This window comes from Trichomycterus rosablanca, chromosome 15 (genome assembly GCF_030014385.1).
Source record: "Trichomycterus rosablanca isolate fTriRos1 chromosome 15, fTriRos1.hap1, whole genome shotgun sequence".
Lineage (NCBI taxonomy): Eukaryota > Metazoa > Chordata > Actinopteri > Siluriformes > Trichomycteridae > Trichomycterus > Trichomycterus rosablanca.
In genome coordinates, this window is record NC_086002.1 from 6,698,639 (window position 1) to 6,712,848 (window position 14,210).

Here is a 14,210-nt window from a genome sequence, read left to right on the forward strand (position 1 = left end):
AGACGCGGTTTAGCTAGATTGACATTAGAAAGAGCCACTCCGTTTTAAGTTGCTGAGCCTGTTTGGACCAATCAGAATTGTGAATTTCAGCTGCCCACGTCAAGTAGGCGGGATTTCCTCTGAGGTAAGCTTGCTGTACGGCCTCAAGTGAAGGACATCAGTTCAGTCAGACTACACTGCATATACAAGGTAAGAAACTTATTATTTCTTACATTAAATGTATTCAAGTGTTTATTTTGACATTTTAGCTGTGAAAAAGGGGGCAAAAAAGCAACCTATGTATTTCTGTAGTATTATCTGAACTGTAGGGCACAGCATGTACAGGTTAGCCTGGATGCTAAGTCAAAATGCTGCGTTCACAAATAAAAATCACGAATTAATCTCGGACTATCTTGTTTAATAATTTGTCAATTTAATTACTTTGTATAGAATTAGAACTCCCGAAATTAATGTCTTGATTTTGAACCGATTCACGCCTGAGTTTGTAAATTGTGAGAAACTAGCTTGTTAGCTTGATATGTCAAGTAGTCTCGGATGCAGCGTTCAATGTCACGGTACATTTGCACATGAAGTGTTCGTTATGTTTCAGGACCATGGGTGGCCACGACGCAGGTACACAGCACCAGTTCACCGGCATTGCCAAGTACTTCAACTCCTACACCATCACAGGAAGGAGGAATGTAAGTCATGACCTTCTCCCTGTTTTATTAATTCGGGTGTCTGCGAGCATAGTGATGCTTATTTACTAAATCTGAAATTTTGATTTTGCAAATATTGTATTGTGTGATTTGCAAAGGTGACTACTGTGTCATATGTGTTCGACACCATTAACCTGATAAATAACTTTTTTGTAGAAAATATATTTCTACATTGCAAAAAATTGACTTGAAAGTGTAGTAGAGTAATGAAAACAAAACAAACCCAACAATTAGAACATGCATGCCGTTCATTCTGAGTAATCGAAGCATTTATTAAATGGGGGTTGTTCAAAATAATAGTAGTGAGGAGTTCAATTGGTGAAGTCATTCATTCTGCAGAAGAACGGGTGTCAGTTTTGGTCCTTATTTAAGGTAGGATGGTGGCAAATGTTGCACAGGTTGGTCATAGCGCATTTCCTTTTGAAATACTGGGTAAAATGGGTTGTTCCAGACATTGTTCTGATGAACAGCGTACTTTGATTAAAAAGTTGCTTGTAGAGGGGAAAAAACATACAGAGAAGTGCAGCAAATTATAGCCTGCTCAGCTAAAATGATCTCAAATGCCTTGAAGTGACAACCAAAACCTGAAAGACGCAGAAGGAAGAGTGGAACAACTGTTCGACTTGATCAAAGAATAGCCAAAATAGCAAATACTCAGCCAATGATCACCTCCAGAAAGATCAAGGAACATCTGAAGTTACCAGTGAGTACAGAAGATGATTAAATGAAGCCAATTTACCAGCAAGAACTCCTTGCAAAGTCCCGTTGTTAAGAAAAAGACGTTTCCTGAATGGGTTAACATTTGCCAAGGAACACATTGACTGGTCCAAAGAGAAACGGCTCAACATTTGTGGACTGGTGAAAGCAAAATTGTTCTTTTTGGGTCTAGTGGCTGTAGACAGTATGTCAGACGACCCCCAAGCACTGAATTCAAGCCAAAGTTCACTGTAAAGACAGTAAAGCATGGTGGTACAAAATGATGATATGGGATGTTTATCATACCATGGTGTTATGCCTATTTATCACATACGAGGGATCATGGATCAGTTTGAATATATCAGAACACTTGAGGAGATCATGTTGTCATGTGTTGAAGAAGAAATGTCCTTAAAATGGGTGTTTCAACATGACAATGACCCAAAACATCTTGGTTAAAGACGAAAAAGATTGAGGTAATAAAGTGGCCAGCCCAATCCCCTGACCTCAATCCCAGAGAGAACTTGTGGGCTGAAATCTGAAGCGTGTTTTTTTTTTAGGCAAAACCCAAAATTGCAGAAGAACTGTGGAATGTAGTCTAATCATCCTGGACTGGAATACCTGTTCAGAGGTGCCAGAAGTTGTTTGACTCCATTCAACACAGATCTCGGAAATAATTGTTATGCCACTAAATATTAGTTCAATAATTTAAAGTAATATTATATATATATATATATATATGTTGGGCTGATGTTAGTTACTTGTATTACACGTGTTGAATGCAGCAGATATTTACATTTACATTTTTGGCATTTAGCAGACGCTTTTATCCAAAGTGAGACAGTATACAGTATACAACTGAGCAGTTGAAGGTTAAGGGCCTTGCTTAAGGGCCCAACAGTGGCAACCTAGAGGTGAGGCTTGAATCAGTGACCTTTTGATTACTAGTCCAGTACCTTATCCACTAGACTACAGCTGTGATTAGCATAAAGACTCATCACTTTGATTAGGGTCAAATTGTCATGGATACAAGCTTGGGTTGCTCTCATCGACAGTGGCCCAGGAGGGACAAGCCACAGACCACCGACAGGTTGTAGGATGGCCAAGACTCATAAATGCCAGAGGACATGACCGCTATGGTGTCTGGTTTGGACCAACAGGGGGATTGAGGCTCCAACTGTAGATCGTTGTAATACTGGTTATGAGTTGAATGTGTCACAACACAGTGCATCGAAACCTTATGTATATTGGGATGCGTAGTCACAGGCCAGTAAAAACACCCATTTTAATGCCCGTCCACTGTTGAAAGCACCTATAATGGGTACAGAACTGGACATTGGAGCAATTTAAGATAGTTTAGTGGTCTGACAAAGATCATGTGAATGGCCAGGCATGTATGTGTTTTTAAATTGCTGGAGAACAGGATGCACTATAGGCTAATCCACCTAGTAATGTACAGATGTTGAAGGATCTGCTGGTAGTGTCCTTGTACCAAATAGAACAGGACTCCTTCATGTCTTGTAGATGAAGTCTTGGAGGATGAGAGATGTTTTAACAGCATGTTATGGCCCCCCTAGAAATGTGCATGATATCTTGTACATCAAAATGTACTGTAACAATGTAAATATGATTTAAAACATTTATAGTACATGTTGTGTCTGTCTCCCACAGTGTGTGTTGGCCACATATGCCAGCATTGCTGCCATTATTCTTTTCTTTAAGCTGAAACCTAAGAAGGAGAAGGCTGTAACAGCGAGCTAACTTATGGTAACTATTCAAAGTTTTAATATGAAGTTAAATGGCAGTATTATAGTATTATGTTGTCAGATAAAATTAACATGTAGGCAGTTCTAGGCACAAAACTTGAGATGAGTTAACGAAGCTAAAAGGTACTCTTTATATATAGGTAGCTAAACCAAAGCTATCTGTTACATAAAAGGTAGTAAACCACACAAGCTACTTAGTACTGGAAACTGTCTCCAATATTAATGTCCACTTTAGAAGCAAAACTGTTTTTTGCATAACGTAGGTGTTTAGCTTAAAAAAAAAAAAAAAAAAAAAGCTTACATATCACATCAGACATCTGAACTGTATAGGACTTTACGTTTATACTGATTCAAATATAATCTACACACAGAAAACAAACATGACATAAAAATTAACTGTTCAAAACTATAGAAGTTAGCTCGTTCTGTGTGGAATACATTCACATTTTCACTTTGAAAATTGACATCTTGATTTGTTTAGTAAAACATTTAAAAATTGAAACGACTGACTGTTCCCAACAGTTCAAGCTCTCTGTGTTTAGACTGAAATTGAGTTCTTTAGTGTCTTACCGCCTGCCACTCAACAAGTGAACCAAAACAAGAATTAAAATGATGTAGCATTCTTAAAGCTGCTCCACTACGGGATTGATATAGTATAGATATAATATTTACCAGCAACCTAATATAGATGATGATAATTAGTTTAACCATAATGACTTCGATGCTTTTAGTGATATGACTGCCTAATGTGTGTGTAGGCATACGTTCATGAAAAGATCTGACTTTTTCTTTTTCCCCTCTTGCAGGTCATGCTGTGATGTTTGTTGTATAAAGACTGGATAGCTGGTTGTCTTGTGTTCCATGATGTTCTAAATAAAACTATTCAAAACCCATCGTATAGAAAACCTGTTTTATTTACACATTGAGCACCATTTAAAAAAAGACTGTACAGTGTTGGAAGCTGTGACAAATCTCTATGGCAGTGATGTCCAGAAACAAACTTAAAAAATGTAAAATTGTAGTTTGTATAACTTAAAATGTGATACAAATGCCCACATGGTTCAAAGGGAATTAGTTCAGTCTCACTTTAAACATCCCATTAGGAAAGATGATTATGCTTGAGCGGTACAAGTCCTTTTGAGCGCTACATCATTCAGTCATGGAAGGATAAAATGACATGGTTATTAAAGCCACATTGCCAGGCTGCACTCACTGGGGATTGTATGCACCTGCGGCTAGTAGAAGGTTGCGTCTTGTGAAGTGTACATGAATAATGTGGGTGGATTTGGTTAGGTACGTTCCTAGTAATAATTCCTGGGAGTTGTCGGGTATGTGAACGTGGCCAGTGGCTGCTGTGAAATCGTCTGTTTCTATATCATCGATGGCCCTGAAGGCATCCCACAACCGTACTGTGTTGTCCATAGAGCCTGGAGGGAGGAAAAAATAAGAAGTGGGAAAAAGATCCAGCACAACAATCAAACCCTGTACAGTGAATGCCACACATTTAATCAGCCAGTCATGAGTCAAGCTCTTTTGTATAAACAAAAGAGTAGGACAGTGTCATCACTGACTTGCTCTTTTGTATAAACAAAAGAGTAGAACAGTGTCATCACTGACTTGGCTTTTTGCACACAGCAGTCACTAGACTGGTCCCATTATATTTATAAAAAATAAAAATAAAAACCATCCAGAGAGCAGCAGTTTTGCAGGTAGAAACATGCCCTGACCTAAGAGTAATTCAGTAATACAACCTGAGAGTAATGAAACATAGATGTCTATATAGGCACACACCTGAGGCCAGGATATCTCCATCTCGGCTGAACTTTAGTGCATAGATGGTGTCGGTGTGGCCCTTCAACTCTCCGATCATCAGCCCGTGGCCTATATCCCACAGGAGTACCCTTCCATCCGTCGAGCCAGACGCCAGGAATTTGCCACTGGGTGAGAATGCCAATGAGTGGATGGGTCCCTGTGTGGAGACAAACAGTAGTATACACTATAAGGCTATAAGTATGTAGACATCTGAGCATAAGCTTGTTGGGCATCTTGTTCCAAAACTATGGGCAATAATAAGTTTCTCAAACCCCTTCCTGCTTTCCAGTTTTCTGCCTAAGCACTGGGAGTCGCACTTGTCAGTCCACTCTCTGTGCCAGTTCTAAACCTAGATAAAAAAAACCTAGCATAAAAACGGTTCCAAATTAAGTATGTGGACAAGAACTGCTGTGGCGACTAAATACGGGAGCAGCTGAAAGAAAAAGAACAGCAAACTAGTGTGGCTGAAACGAAGGGTGTCCACATACTTTTGGCCATAAAGTGTAAATAAAATGAACCATGTCACTCAATACTACTGACTGTATGAGCCTAAAGAGACCAACATAAACTGTGCTACTTGTGGACGCCTACCTTGTGCCCAGTTAAAATTCTGACACAGTTGCCGTTCAGAACATCCCAGAGACGCACTGTGCGGTCAGCTGAACCCGTGGCTATGTAATTGGAGTTTGGGTGAAAGCGAGTGCAGGTGATGTCAGCAAGATGTCCGGCAAACATGCGCAGTGGCTGGTAGTGGTCAGTCGCCCATAATCTACAAAAACCAAAAACACACTCCATGACATGTCAGTATTTAGAAATATGTTACATGCACATAAGTGTGTAGACCTTCTACAAATTTTCCCAGGGGCAAGAATATGAAGTTGGCCTCCCTTTGCTGCTATAACAGCCTCCACTGTTCCTTGGTTATTGATAACATCGGTAATTGTGGGCAGTTGTAGCCCACAGTACTGGATTAGTAATCAAAAAGTTGTGGGTTCAAGCCCTACCACTGCCAGGTTGCAAACTGTTGGGCCCTTGAGCAAGGCCCTTAACCCTTACTTGCTTAGATAGTAATGACAAAATGTAATTCTTTTTAATTTAGAATAACTCTCATACCAAAATATATTAATACTGAAATATTGCTTTATTTATTTAAGGCACTTTGGTGGCGCAAAGGTAAATAATGCTAACTCACTACCACTGGGATTAAGGGTTCGAATCTCCAGAGGTGATATCGCACGTTCTGGCGTCTACATATACACATGATTGGCTATGTCTGAGGAGGGGGGTGGCCAAGGCCCTGCAATGGATTGGTGTCCTGTCCAAGGTGTGTTACTGCATTAAGTCCAGTGATTCTGGGCAAACAGGACCCCCTGCAACCCTGATAAGGATAAAGCGATTGGAAAACATAAAAAAAGAAAAAAATCTTGATATAGGAAGCAAAATGATTTTAGATAGTTAAACAGTAGTCAGCATTAATGCTAAGTTTATGCACCCATTTCTAACAGGTGTATAACATCTTTAATTATTTTAAATAAATAATATGATTCCATCCAGCTACATTTAGTGCATGAATTACAGCATTTACAAAAAATCATGTAACCCCAATACTCAAATCTCACCGGGCCACTCGGTCATGTCCTGCCGATACAAAGTAATACCCATGTGGGGAGAACTGAGCATCCCACACTGGATAATTGTGTCCTTTATATGCAACCAGGCAGGTAAACGTCTGCAAGCTCCACAGCCTGACGGTTCCATCTTCAGAGCTGGATAACAGATAGTTCCTGAGAAACAGACAGACATACTCAATCACTATTGATTAATATCAGCATCGGTTTTAGATACAGAGGCCACCTTGCTGAACAGACCTGTCGGGACTGAAGCTGACCGCGTATACCGGGCCGCTGTGGCCGTATAGGATCTTGGACTCGCTGGCCGTTCTCTCATCCATGATCCTTTCCAGCACATCGTCGGACTCCTTGTCTATTAGGCTGAGATCTGGAATGTAAATCAAGGTGTGACTTTGAACGCTGTTTCACATGTGGTATAGCAGAATGTTTAACAAAAACACACAATGGCCAAAAATAATTAAAACCCTTAATGAGTTCTAATGTACATTATTTCCATTAGATACAGGTAAAATGTTGATCAGTGCTTAGGCTCACCTGCTGCTGATTTCACCTTGCGCAGTTTCTTGGGTGTGACGCTCCATACTCGCACTGTGGAATCAGCAAAACCTCCTGCTATCAGACTGGAGTCGTCTGTAAAGTCCACTGCAGTCAGACCCTAATGGTACAATAGAGCAGCTCAGCATGCATCGTTTCCAATTTCCAATGAAATGTCCATATAACACCACTAATGGTGGGGACTTTAATAGAACTACAAACCACCAGCATGATTGTACCTGGTAAGCATTGAGGAACGTGTAAAAGCATATAGAGGGCAGCATCTCTGGACCAAGGCGGAGCTTTTTGGAGGTCTCTTTCATGTACATAATTTTATCTAGCTTATCAGAATCCTTCAGTTCTGGTAGAGGAATCCTGCAGAAGATAAGAATACAGTACAGACAAGAATGGATAAAAGAATTTGTAATCTCATACCTACCTTGGTCTGGTTAAAACATGTATATTACATAAACTTCAGCCCCACCTGTTTTGTTGTGGTGCATTGGGGTCTTGCTTTTTGCTTTTTGAGCCCATGCTGTCCTTCTTGGGTTTCTTCTTTTTGGGTTTGCCCTCTTCGTTTTCTGCCTCTTCATCCTCATCGTCTAGAGGAACCTCAATTTCTGGCTCCTTCAGCAAGCCGTAGAATACCTGCTCAGTAAACACAACAATAATTCTTACTGTACGCACGAGAATACAGTGTACATGCAGTACAACTGCCATTTCATTAGAAACACTGAATGAGTCTTTTTGACTGCTCTTGTTAAGTGTTACACTGAATATGTGATTTGGCACAGTTTTTACATGACGCAGCCCTCCTGTTTATTCAGGCTTGGTACCGGCACAAAGGATGAACTGACGTGTGTCCCTCTATTAGTAACGTTCATGTTACGATATGCACCTTTTGTATTTGTAAGCCCAGCCCAGGATCGAACCCCCGGAATTAGGGCACTGCCTCTTCTTAGCAGGATGTTTTCTGGCTGCCAAACTGCTGCTTACTGGATGTTTTTGTGCCAACTCTCTGTCACCCAGACTGAGGCATGGCGGTTGGTGCCAAACAGGCTAGTTGGAGTATGTCAGAATCTGGACCAGGATCACCCAAAACACAGGTCATAGTACACGACACTCATGTAGTTAAACCTAGTGGCAATTTATATTAGCAAATCCACCTTCCGCGCATTTTTGACACGAGGAAGAAACCCACATTGACATGAAGCGACCAACCCAGAGTTTCTACATTTGATGATGTGGGGCATCATAAAACTCCACAAGCTCACCTTGGCCTTGTTAGCCTCTCTGCGGGCCTCTCCGGCCAGACTGCCGGACGTGCTGTCAATCTGACCCTTGCTGCGTGGCATGCCATCGAAAATGTCAATGTAAAGGTGCTCCTGGATGATGTTCCAGATCTGATTGTTCTGGCGCTCCTGCAGGTGCCGTTTTAGCTGCTGGTAGGAGTCACGTGAGATGCGCAGCACAAACCGACTGGTTCGGAAATCTAGCAGCGTCTCGTTGCCCTTCATGTGCTCCTTCTTGGTGAGGCTTGAAAGTACTCGGAGGTCGTCCTTGTAGTAGCATTCCTGATCGCCACTAAACCTGATATAGGGAGAGACAGAGTAAGACCTGGCAATACAAGGACACTTCTGTACACCAATAGAGCCTATTAGTTGATATGAATATTTTTCAGTGTGCTGACAAGGCCAGCACCTCCATAATCTGGGGCAGTTGGGATTCTCCTGACATTCTGTAAGTTTATTTCTAATAACCATGCTTACAAAAAGTACAAACAACTGGTATTTCAGTATCAGAGTCTCGGTTGATTTTTTTTCTGGGATTTAACTGAAACGGGATAATTATTTTAACACACTCCCATTAACCATTATTCTGTCATCTTGGTACATTTAAATACAGCTAATATGATCTGTTTGACATTTTACTGCAGTTAATGTTGAGCCTCTCAGGACTTACTTTTCGAAAAATGCCTTCGCTTCATTTTCTTGGTTGTTGTAGACCAGCTCTAGATACATGTGAACAAAGAGCGGGTAGAAGAGTTGTGACAGCTCGGCCCTGTGGCAGTCCAGCACAGAATCTATGAATTTTTTCAGGCTGCTGTAGTACACCTGATAGAGGGAAGGATCTCCCTGTTGGCTGTACGCTGAGAGAACAACATTGACGTCTGGCTGATCCTCTCCACCTGTAGCTGAAGGGTGAACAAAAAGTTACTCATAAAGATGAGAGTAAAGATGATTAAACTCTGCACCTAATAGTACCTCTGGTTAAGCATTAAGCTGGCTATGTCTAAAACTACATACTACCATACTAAACTGTCAAAACAGTCCATTAAAAAGTGCTCTTCCTTAGTAAATAATGAATTCTACAGGTATTCAAAATCTTTGCTTTAAGGTACAGTCTGTAATACTGGTGTAGGTTTTAAAAAACAATCCCAGCCTTCTTTCCAAAAGTCTAAAACACAGTAAGTCTGCATATACACAAATCTAGCCGAAATGTAAATAATTCCTTGCCGTAATAATCCACTACACCAGCCCCCCCACCACTGAGATCCAGGTCCAAACCTCAGCTGTGCTATCAGCCACAGAAAGCCTAGCCATTAAAAGGTGCACTTGTCAGTGCGCTTTTAGTGCCAGTCACAAGCACGAATACAATTCGAGGGTTGCGTCTGGAAGGACAACCAGCATAAAACTGTGCCAAGTTTGGTATACGGAACAGATCCACTGTGGCGACCCTCTAAATATATGGGATCAGACAAAAGAAACTATTTTTATTCAGCTTTGTGCTAATTACATTATTTGGAATAAAAACATTTTATAGAAAAAAATACAAAGTTGACAAGACAAGTCTGTCGAAAGATTAGATGCTGAGAACAGGACAATGTCTAAATAGTGTTGATTAAGAAATCTCCATATGACACTTTTCACTATTAATATATTCACAAAGTTGAATCAGTTCATCTGGACACAAGTTTGTTCTCTACAACATGATGAACTGATTCAACTTTGTGGATTTGTGTACCTGGATTATTGAGCATGCATCAAGAGATACTATTAATATAGCGTCTTAAAATTCTACTTCAACACAATTACAATCTGACCTGGGCGCAGATGTCAAATCTCCTCGTCCTCCCTACACAAGTGCACTATACCTGGTACAAAATAACTCTCTCTGCTCACCAACTAGTGCACTAACGGTTTTAAAAGCAGTGATTTAGAATTCAGCCTGATTGGAAGCGGTTGTTTTTGAAAGCCACCTTTAGCGGGAGCACTAGATTGAAAGGACACCCTGCTGAGCAGAGAGTTCCCGTCCACGGCGGCGGCAGCAGCAGCGCCGCTCAGCCCGGTCCCTGCAGCCTCCGCCTCGCCCGCCTCCTCCAGCTCCTTCGCTATACGCGCCTCCCTGCGCAGGATCTCCACCGACTCGGTCAGGTTATTCCTCTTCAGGAACTGCAGCACGGCCAGTAAAGTCTGCTGCTCCTCGGGTTTAGCAGCTCCGGCTTCAGGAGCAGAGACCGTGGGAGACGAAAGTGTTCCAGTCGACATTCCGGACAGATTCCCAGCAGGTCCATCGTTTAGAATCTCTGCTTTAGTTTCTTTCTCGCTCTCCAGATCGTTCGGGCCATCATGCACAGCCGCCATTTTTCCGGGCGCTGAAAACAACATCGACGTGCCTACGTACGCCTAAAAGGAAGAACGTAAGAACGACGTCGGGAACGTGCGATGTGATTGGCTACATTTTGGGACGGTCAGACAAAAAGGGCTGTGGCCCAAATCTGCATAGACCGCTGAAGTCGTGCGTCATTCTGTAGTCCTCGTTATGCCCATATTTGGAGACCCGGGTCTAACTCAGATTTCCTATGGGAAAAATGAACGGGGTTTTCAAATCAGAATCAGAATCAGAATCAGATTTATTGGCCAGGTATGTGGATACACACAAGGAATTTGTTTCCGGCTGATGGTATCTCTCTAGTAATGGTACGATACAGTGTACAAGCAACGTATACATTAAACATTAAACACAAAATCACAAAATTAGCCAAACTATAAGATTATATACACACAATATACAGATATGTAATTTAGCAGCATCTGAAATATTTACAAAACAGTAAAGTGCACAACATGTAGGATGAGTACTACAGTGTAGTCAATTTAGCAGCAGATGAATATTTTTACGCTTACGTGTTATGTATTATCAGTCATTTATTTATTTAGTAGGGAGATGGCCTGTGGGAAGAAACTGCTTTTAAATCTGGTGGTTTTAATGTGGATGGATCTATAGCGCCTGCCGGAGGGGAGGGGTTGGATAAAGTAATGTTCAGGGTGTGAGGAGTCAGTGATAATTTTCTCTGCCCGTTTCTTGGTTCTTGAAGTATACAAGTCCTGGAGAGAGGGGAGAGGAGCACCAATGATTTTTTCAGCTGACTTCACCTGTCGCTGCAGTCTGTTCCTTTGTTGTGTTGTGGCTGCACCAAACCAGACTGTGATGGAAGTGCACAGAACTGATTAGATGGCCGCAGTGTAGAATTGTCTTAGCAGCTCCTGTGGCAGTCCCAGCTCTCGCATTTTCCGCAGAAAGAACATTCTCTGTTGGGTTTTCTTGATGGTGGAGTTGATGTTATACTCCCACTTCAGGTCCTGGGAAATGATAGTGCCCAAAAACTTGAAGGACTCCACAGTTGAAACAGGACTGCCTAAAATTGTGAGTGGGAGCCGTGCTGGTGAGTGTTTTCTGAAGTCCACTGTCATCTCTACAGTCTTGAGCGTGTTAAGCTCCAGGTTGTTCTTACTGCACCAGTGCACCAGCTGGTCGACCTCTCGCCGGTAAGCAGATTCATCTCCGTCGCGAATCAGACCAATGATCGTAGTATCATCTGCAAACTTCAAGAGTTTCACAGATGGGTCACTGGAGATGCAGTCATTGGTGTAGAGTGAAAAGAGCAGTGGTGAGATAACACTTCCCTGAGGAGTACCAGTACTGACTGTCCGAGTGTGAGAAGTGACTTCTCCTAGCTTCACCTGCTGTGTTCTGCCTGTCAGGAAGCTGGTAATCCATTGACACATGGCAGGGGGCACAGTGAGCTGAGAGAGTTTGTAGGAGAGAATTCCAGGGTTGACAGTGTTGAAAGCCGAGCTGAAGTCCACAAACAGGATCCTTACATAAGTCCCAGGGCAGTCGAGGTGTTTCAGGACGTAGTGAAGGCCCATGTTGATTGCATCATCCACTGACCTGTTAGCCCTATATGCAAACTGCAGTGGGTCCAGTAGGTGTCCAGTGGTTTCCTTCAGATGGGCTAGCACCAATCGTTCAAATGACTTCATGACTACTGATGTCAATGCTACCGGTCTGTAGTCATTCAGTCCAGTTATGGAGGGTTTCTTGGGGATCGGGATGATGGTGGAGCGTTTGAAACAGGAGGGAACAACAGACAGTTCCAGGGATCTGTTAAAGATACGTGTAAAAATTGGAGCCAGTTGGTCAGCGCAGGCTTTGAGACAGGAGGGAGAGATGTTGTCCGGGCCTGACGATTTCCTGGTCTTTTGTCTCCGGAAGAGCTGGCTGACATCTTTCACACCTATCTCAAGTGTAGCCTGGGTGACTGGGGGGCCAAAAGATCGGCTCTGTACGTTTTGTCCTTTGTACATTTTTCTCCTGTACATCACTGGATCCTCTGAATTACGAGGTTGTTAAAGGGTCGTAATACTAATAATGCTACACGAAAGCTAATGCTACTGCACATTAATTAGACGTCACTGAACTACACCAATCAAATCAACGGAATGAGCGGCTCGCTTTTGTTGAGTACAACCAAAGGCGTAACACCCGACCATCCTTGTTTTCTACTTTAATGTAGCTACCTACTAAAAATTTCAGCCAAAACTTGTGAATATCACTCCACTGTTACACTGGTGAATCGCGCTGCTTCGTGCGGTTATTTAAGAGGCTTATACAAGAAAAAAAAAGAAAACATTAAGAGGCTTCCAGTCTAGTGACGTCAATTCAGTGCGCAGTAGCATTAGCTTACATGTAGCAATATTCATATTTTGACTCTTTAACAACTTCATAATTCAGAGGATCCAGTGATAATGGACAGAAGAATCTCCATAAAACAAAATGTAACAGCTTTGGAACATTTCCCATTCAAAATTTCTCTTAGACCCGGGTTACCAAATATGGGCATAACAACATGGCGTGGCCTACAAAATGACGAAACGACTTCAGTGGTCTATTATAAAGGACATGGATGTCATGGCAGTTTTAGGTAGTGGTGTGCAATACTGCAAATTTTGGTATCTATCTGATACCAAGTAAATACAGGGCCAGTATCGCCGATATCGATCCGATACCGATACTTTTTAATAATTAAGGTAGATGCATCATAAAATTGCTCAATCTGAATTAATTTTCATGACCTTTATGTGTATTATTGTAATACATAAATTTTTTGTAAGTTGCTGCTCTCAGTAGGGTTGTAGGTAAATTCAGTTGTTTAAAGCGATCAGATTTCTTGTTTCTGGTGCTTTACTTTCTCACAATGTTACCATCATGGCGTATCACCACAAAGCGGCTAACTCACACCACACAGGGTGTGTTCGAAAACCTAGTGAGCTGCCTTGCTGTCTTACTGCCTACATAGGCAGCTGCCTCAGTAGAGAGGATTCTAACAAGTCAATGACTTATAAGTCAGGTTATTCGAACGCGCTACTCAGACAGCGATTCCATCGGGTTTCCATGTTTGAGTATGCAAGCGATGCACACTTGTGGTCCGCTAATGTATCCCATAATGCAATTGGAGCTGCGTAGGCGTTCGAAGCGGAATAAAAAACAAGATAGATAGCGGAAAATGGAGAGTACTCTGTTTACAGGTGTAAGTAAGATAAATAAAATACAAATTTTAAAGACGAATAAATAACAAAAAGACGATAAATATCCAAAATTTTGGCAAGTGGGGTTTGTAATGAGTCTGTAACTATGGTGATATTACGTCATCACGTCCCCACGTCATCACTTGACGTTGGTAAGATGGCGGATGTAGTACGTAGCGGTGTTGTGTGCATACTGCACAC

At 41.8% G+C, this 14,210-nt stretch overlaps 2 protein-coding genes across 6 annotated transcripts; one reads left to right on the top strand and one right to left on the bottom strand.

The window, feature by feature from the left end:
• Window positions 1-82: 82 nt before the first annotated feature.
• On the top strand, window positions 83-4,053 carry atp5md (ATP synthase membrane subunit k). Its single transcript, XM_063010492.1, has 4 exons — window positions 83-189; window positions 590-680; window positions 3,066-3,161; window positions 3,967-4,053. Exons 2-3 carry the CDS (start codon window positions 594-596, stop codon window positions 3,153-3,155), a joined length of 177 nt encoding a protein of 58 aa, XP_062866562.1. The 5' UTR covers window positions 83-189; window positions 590-593; the 3' UTR covers window positions 3,156-3,161; window positions 3,967-4,053.
• Window positions 4,054-4,056: 3 nt separating this feature from the next.
• taf5 (TAF5 RNA polymerase II, TATA box binding protein (TBP)-associated factor) lies at window positions 4,057-10,781 on the bottom strand. Of its 5 annotated transcripts, none has more exons than XM_063010489.1 (11): window positions 10,397-10,781; window positions 9,100-9,331; window positions 8,412-8,727; window positions 7,622-7,785; window positions 7,377-7,512; window positions 7,138-7,258; window positions 6,841-6,970; window positions 6,592-6,756; window positions 5,564-5,741; window positions 4,952-5,129; window positions 4,057-4,587 (listed from the first exon to the last, which is right to left on the bottom strand). In XM_063010489.1, the coding sequence occupies exons 1-11, from the start codon at window positions 10,779-10,781 to the stop codon at window positions 4,370-4,372; spliced, it is 2,223 nt and encodes a 740-aa protein (XP_062866559.1). In that variant the 3' UTR covers window positions 4,057-4,369. The 5 variants fall into 5 exon arrangements, 3 of the variants coding, with proteins under 3 accessions (XP_062866559.1, XP_062866561.1, XP_062866560.1); XR_010014852.1 differs by lacking the exon at window positions 4,057-4,587 and adding an exon at window positions 5,245-5,321 and having other exon boundaries at window positions 5,046-5,129; XR_010014851.1 differs by lacking the exon at window positions 4,057-4,587 and adding an exon at window positions 5,245-5,336 and having other exon boundaries at window positions 5,046-5,129.
• Between the last annotated feature and the right edge of the window lie 3,429 nt (window positions 10,782-14,210).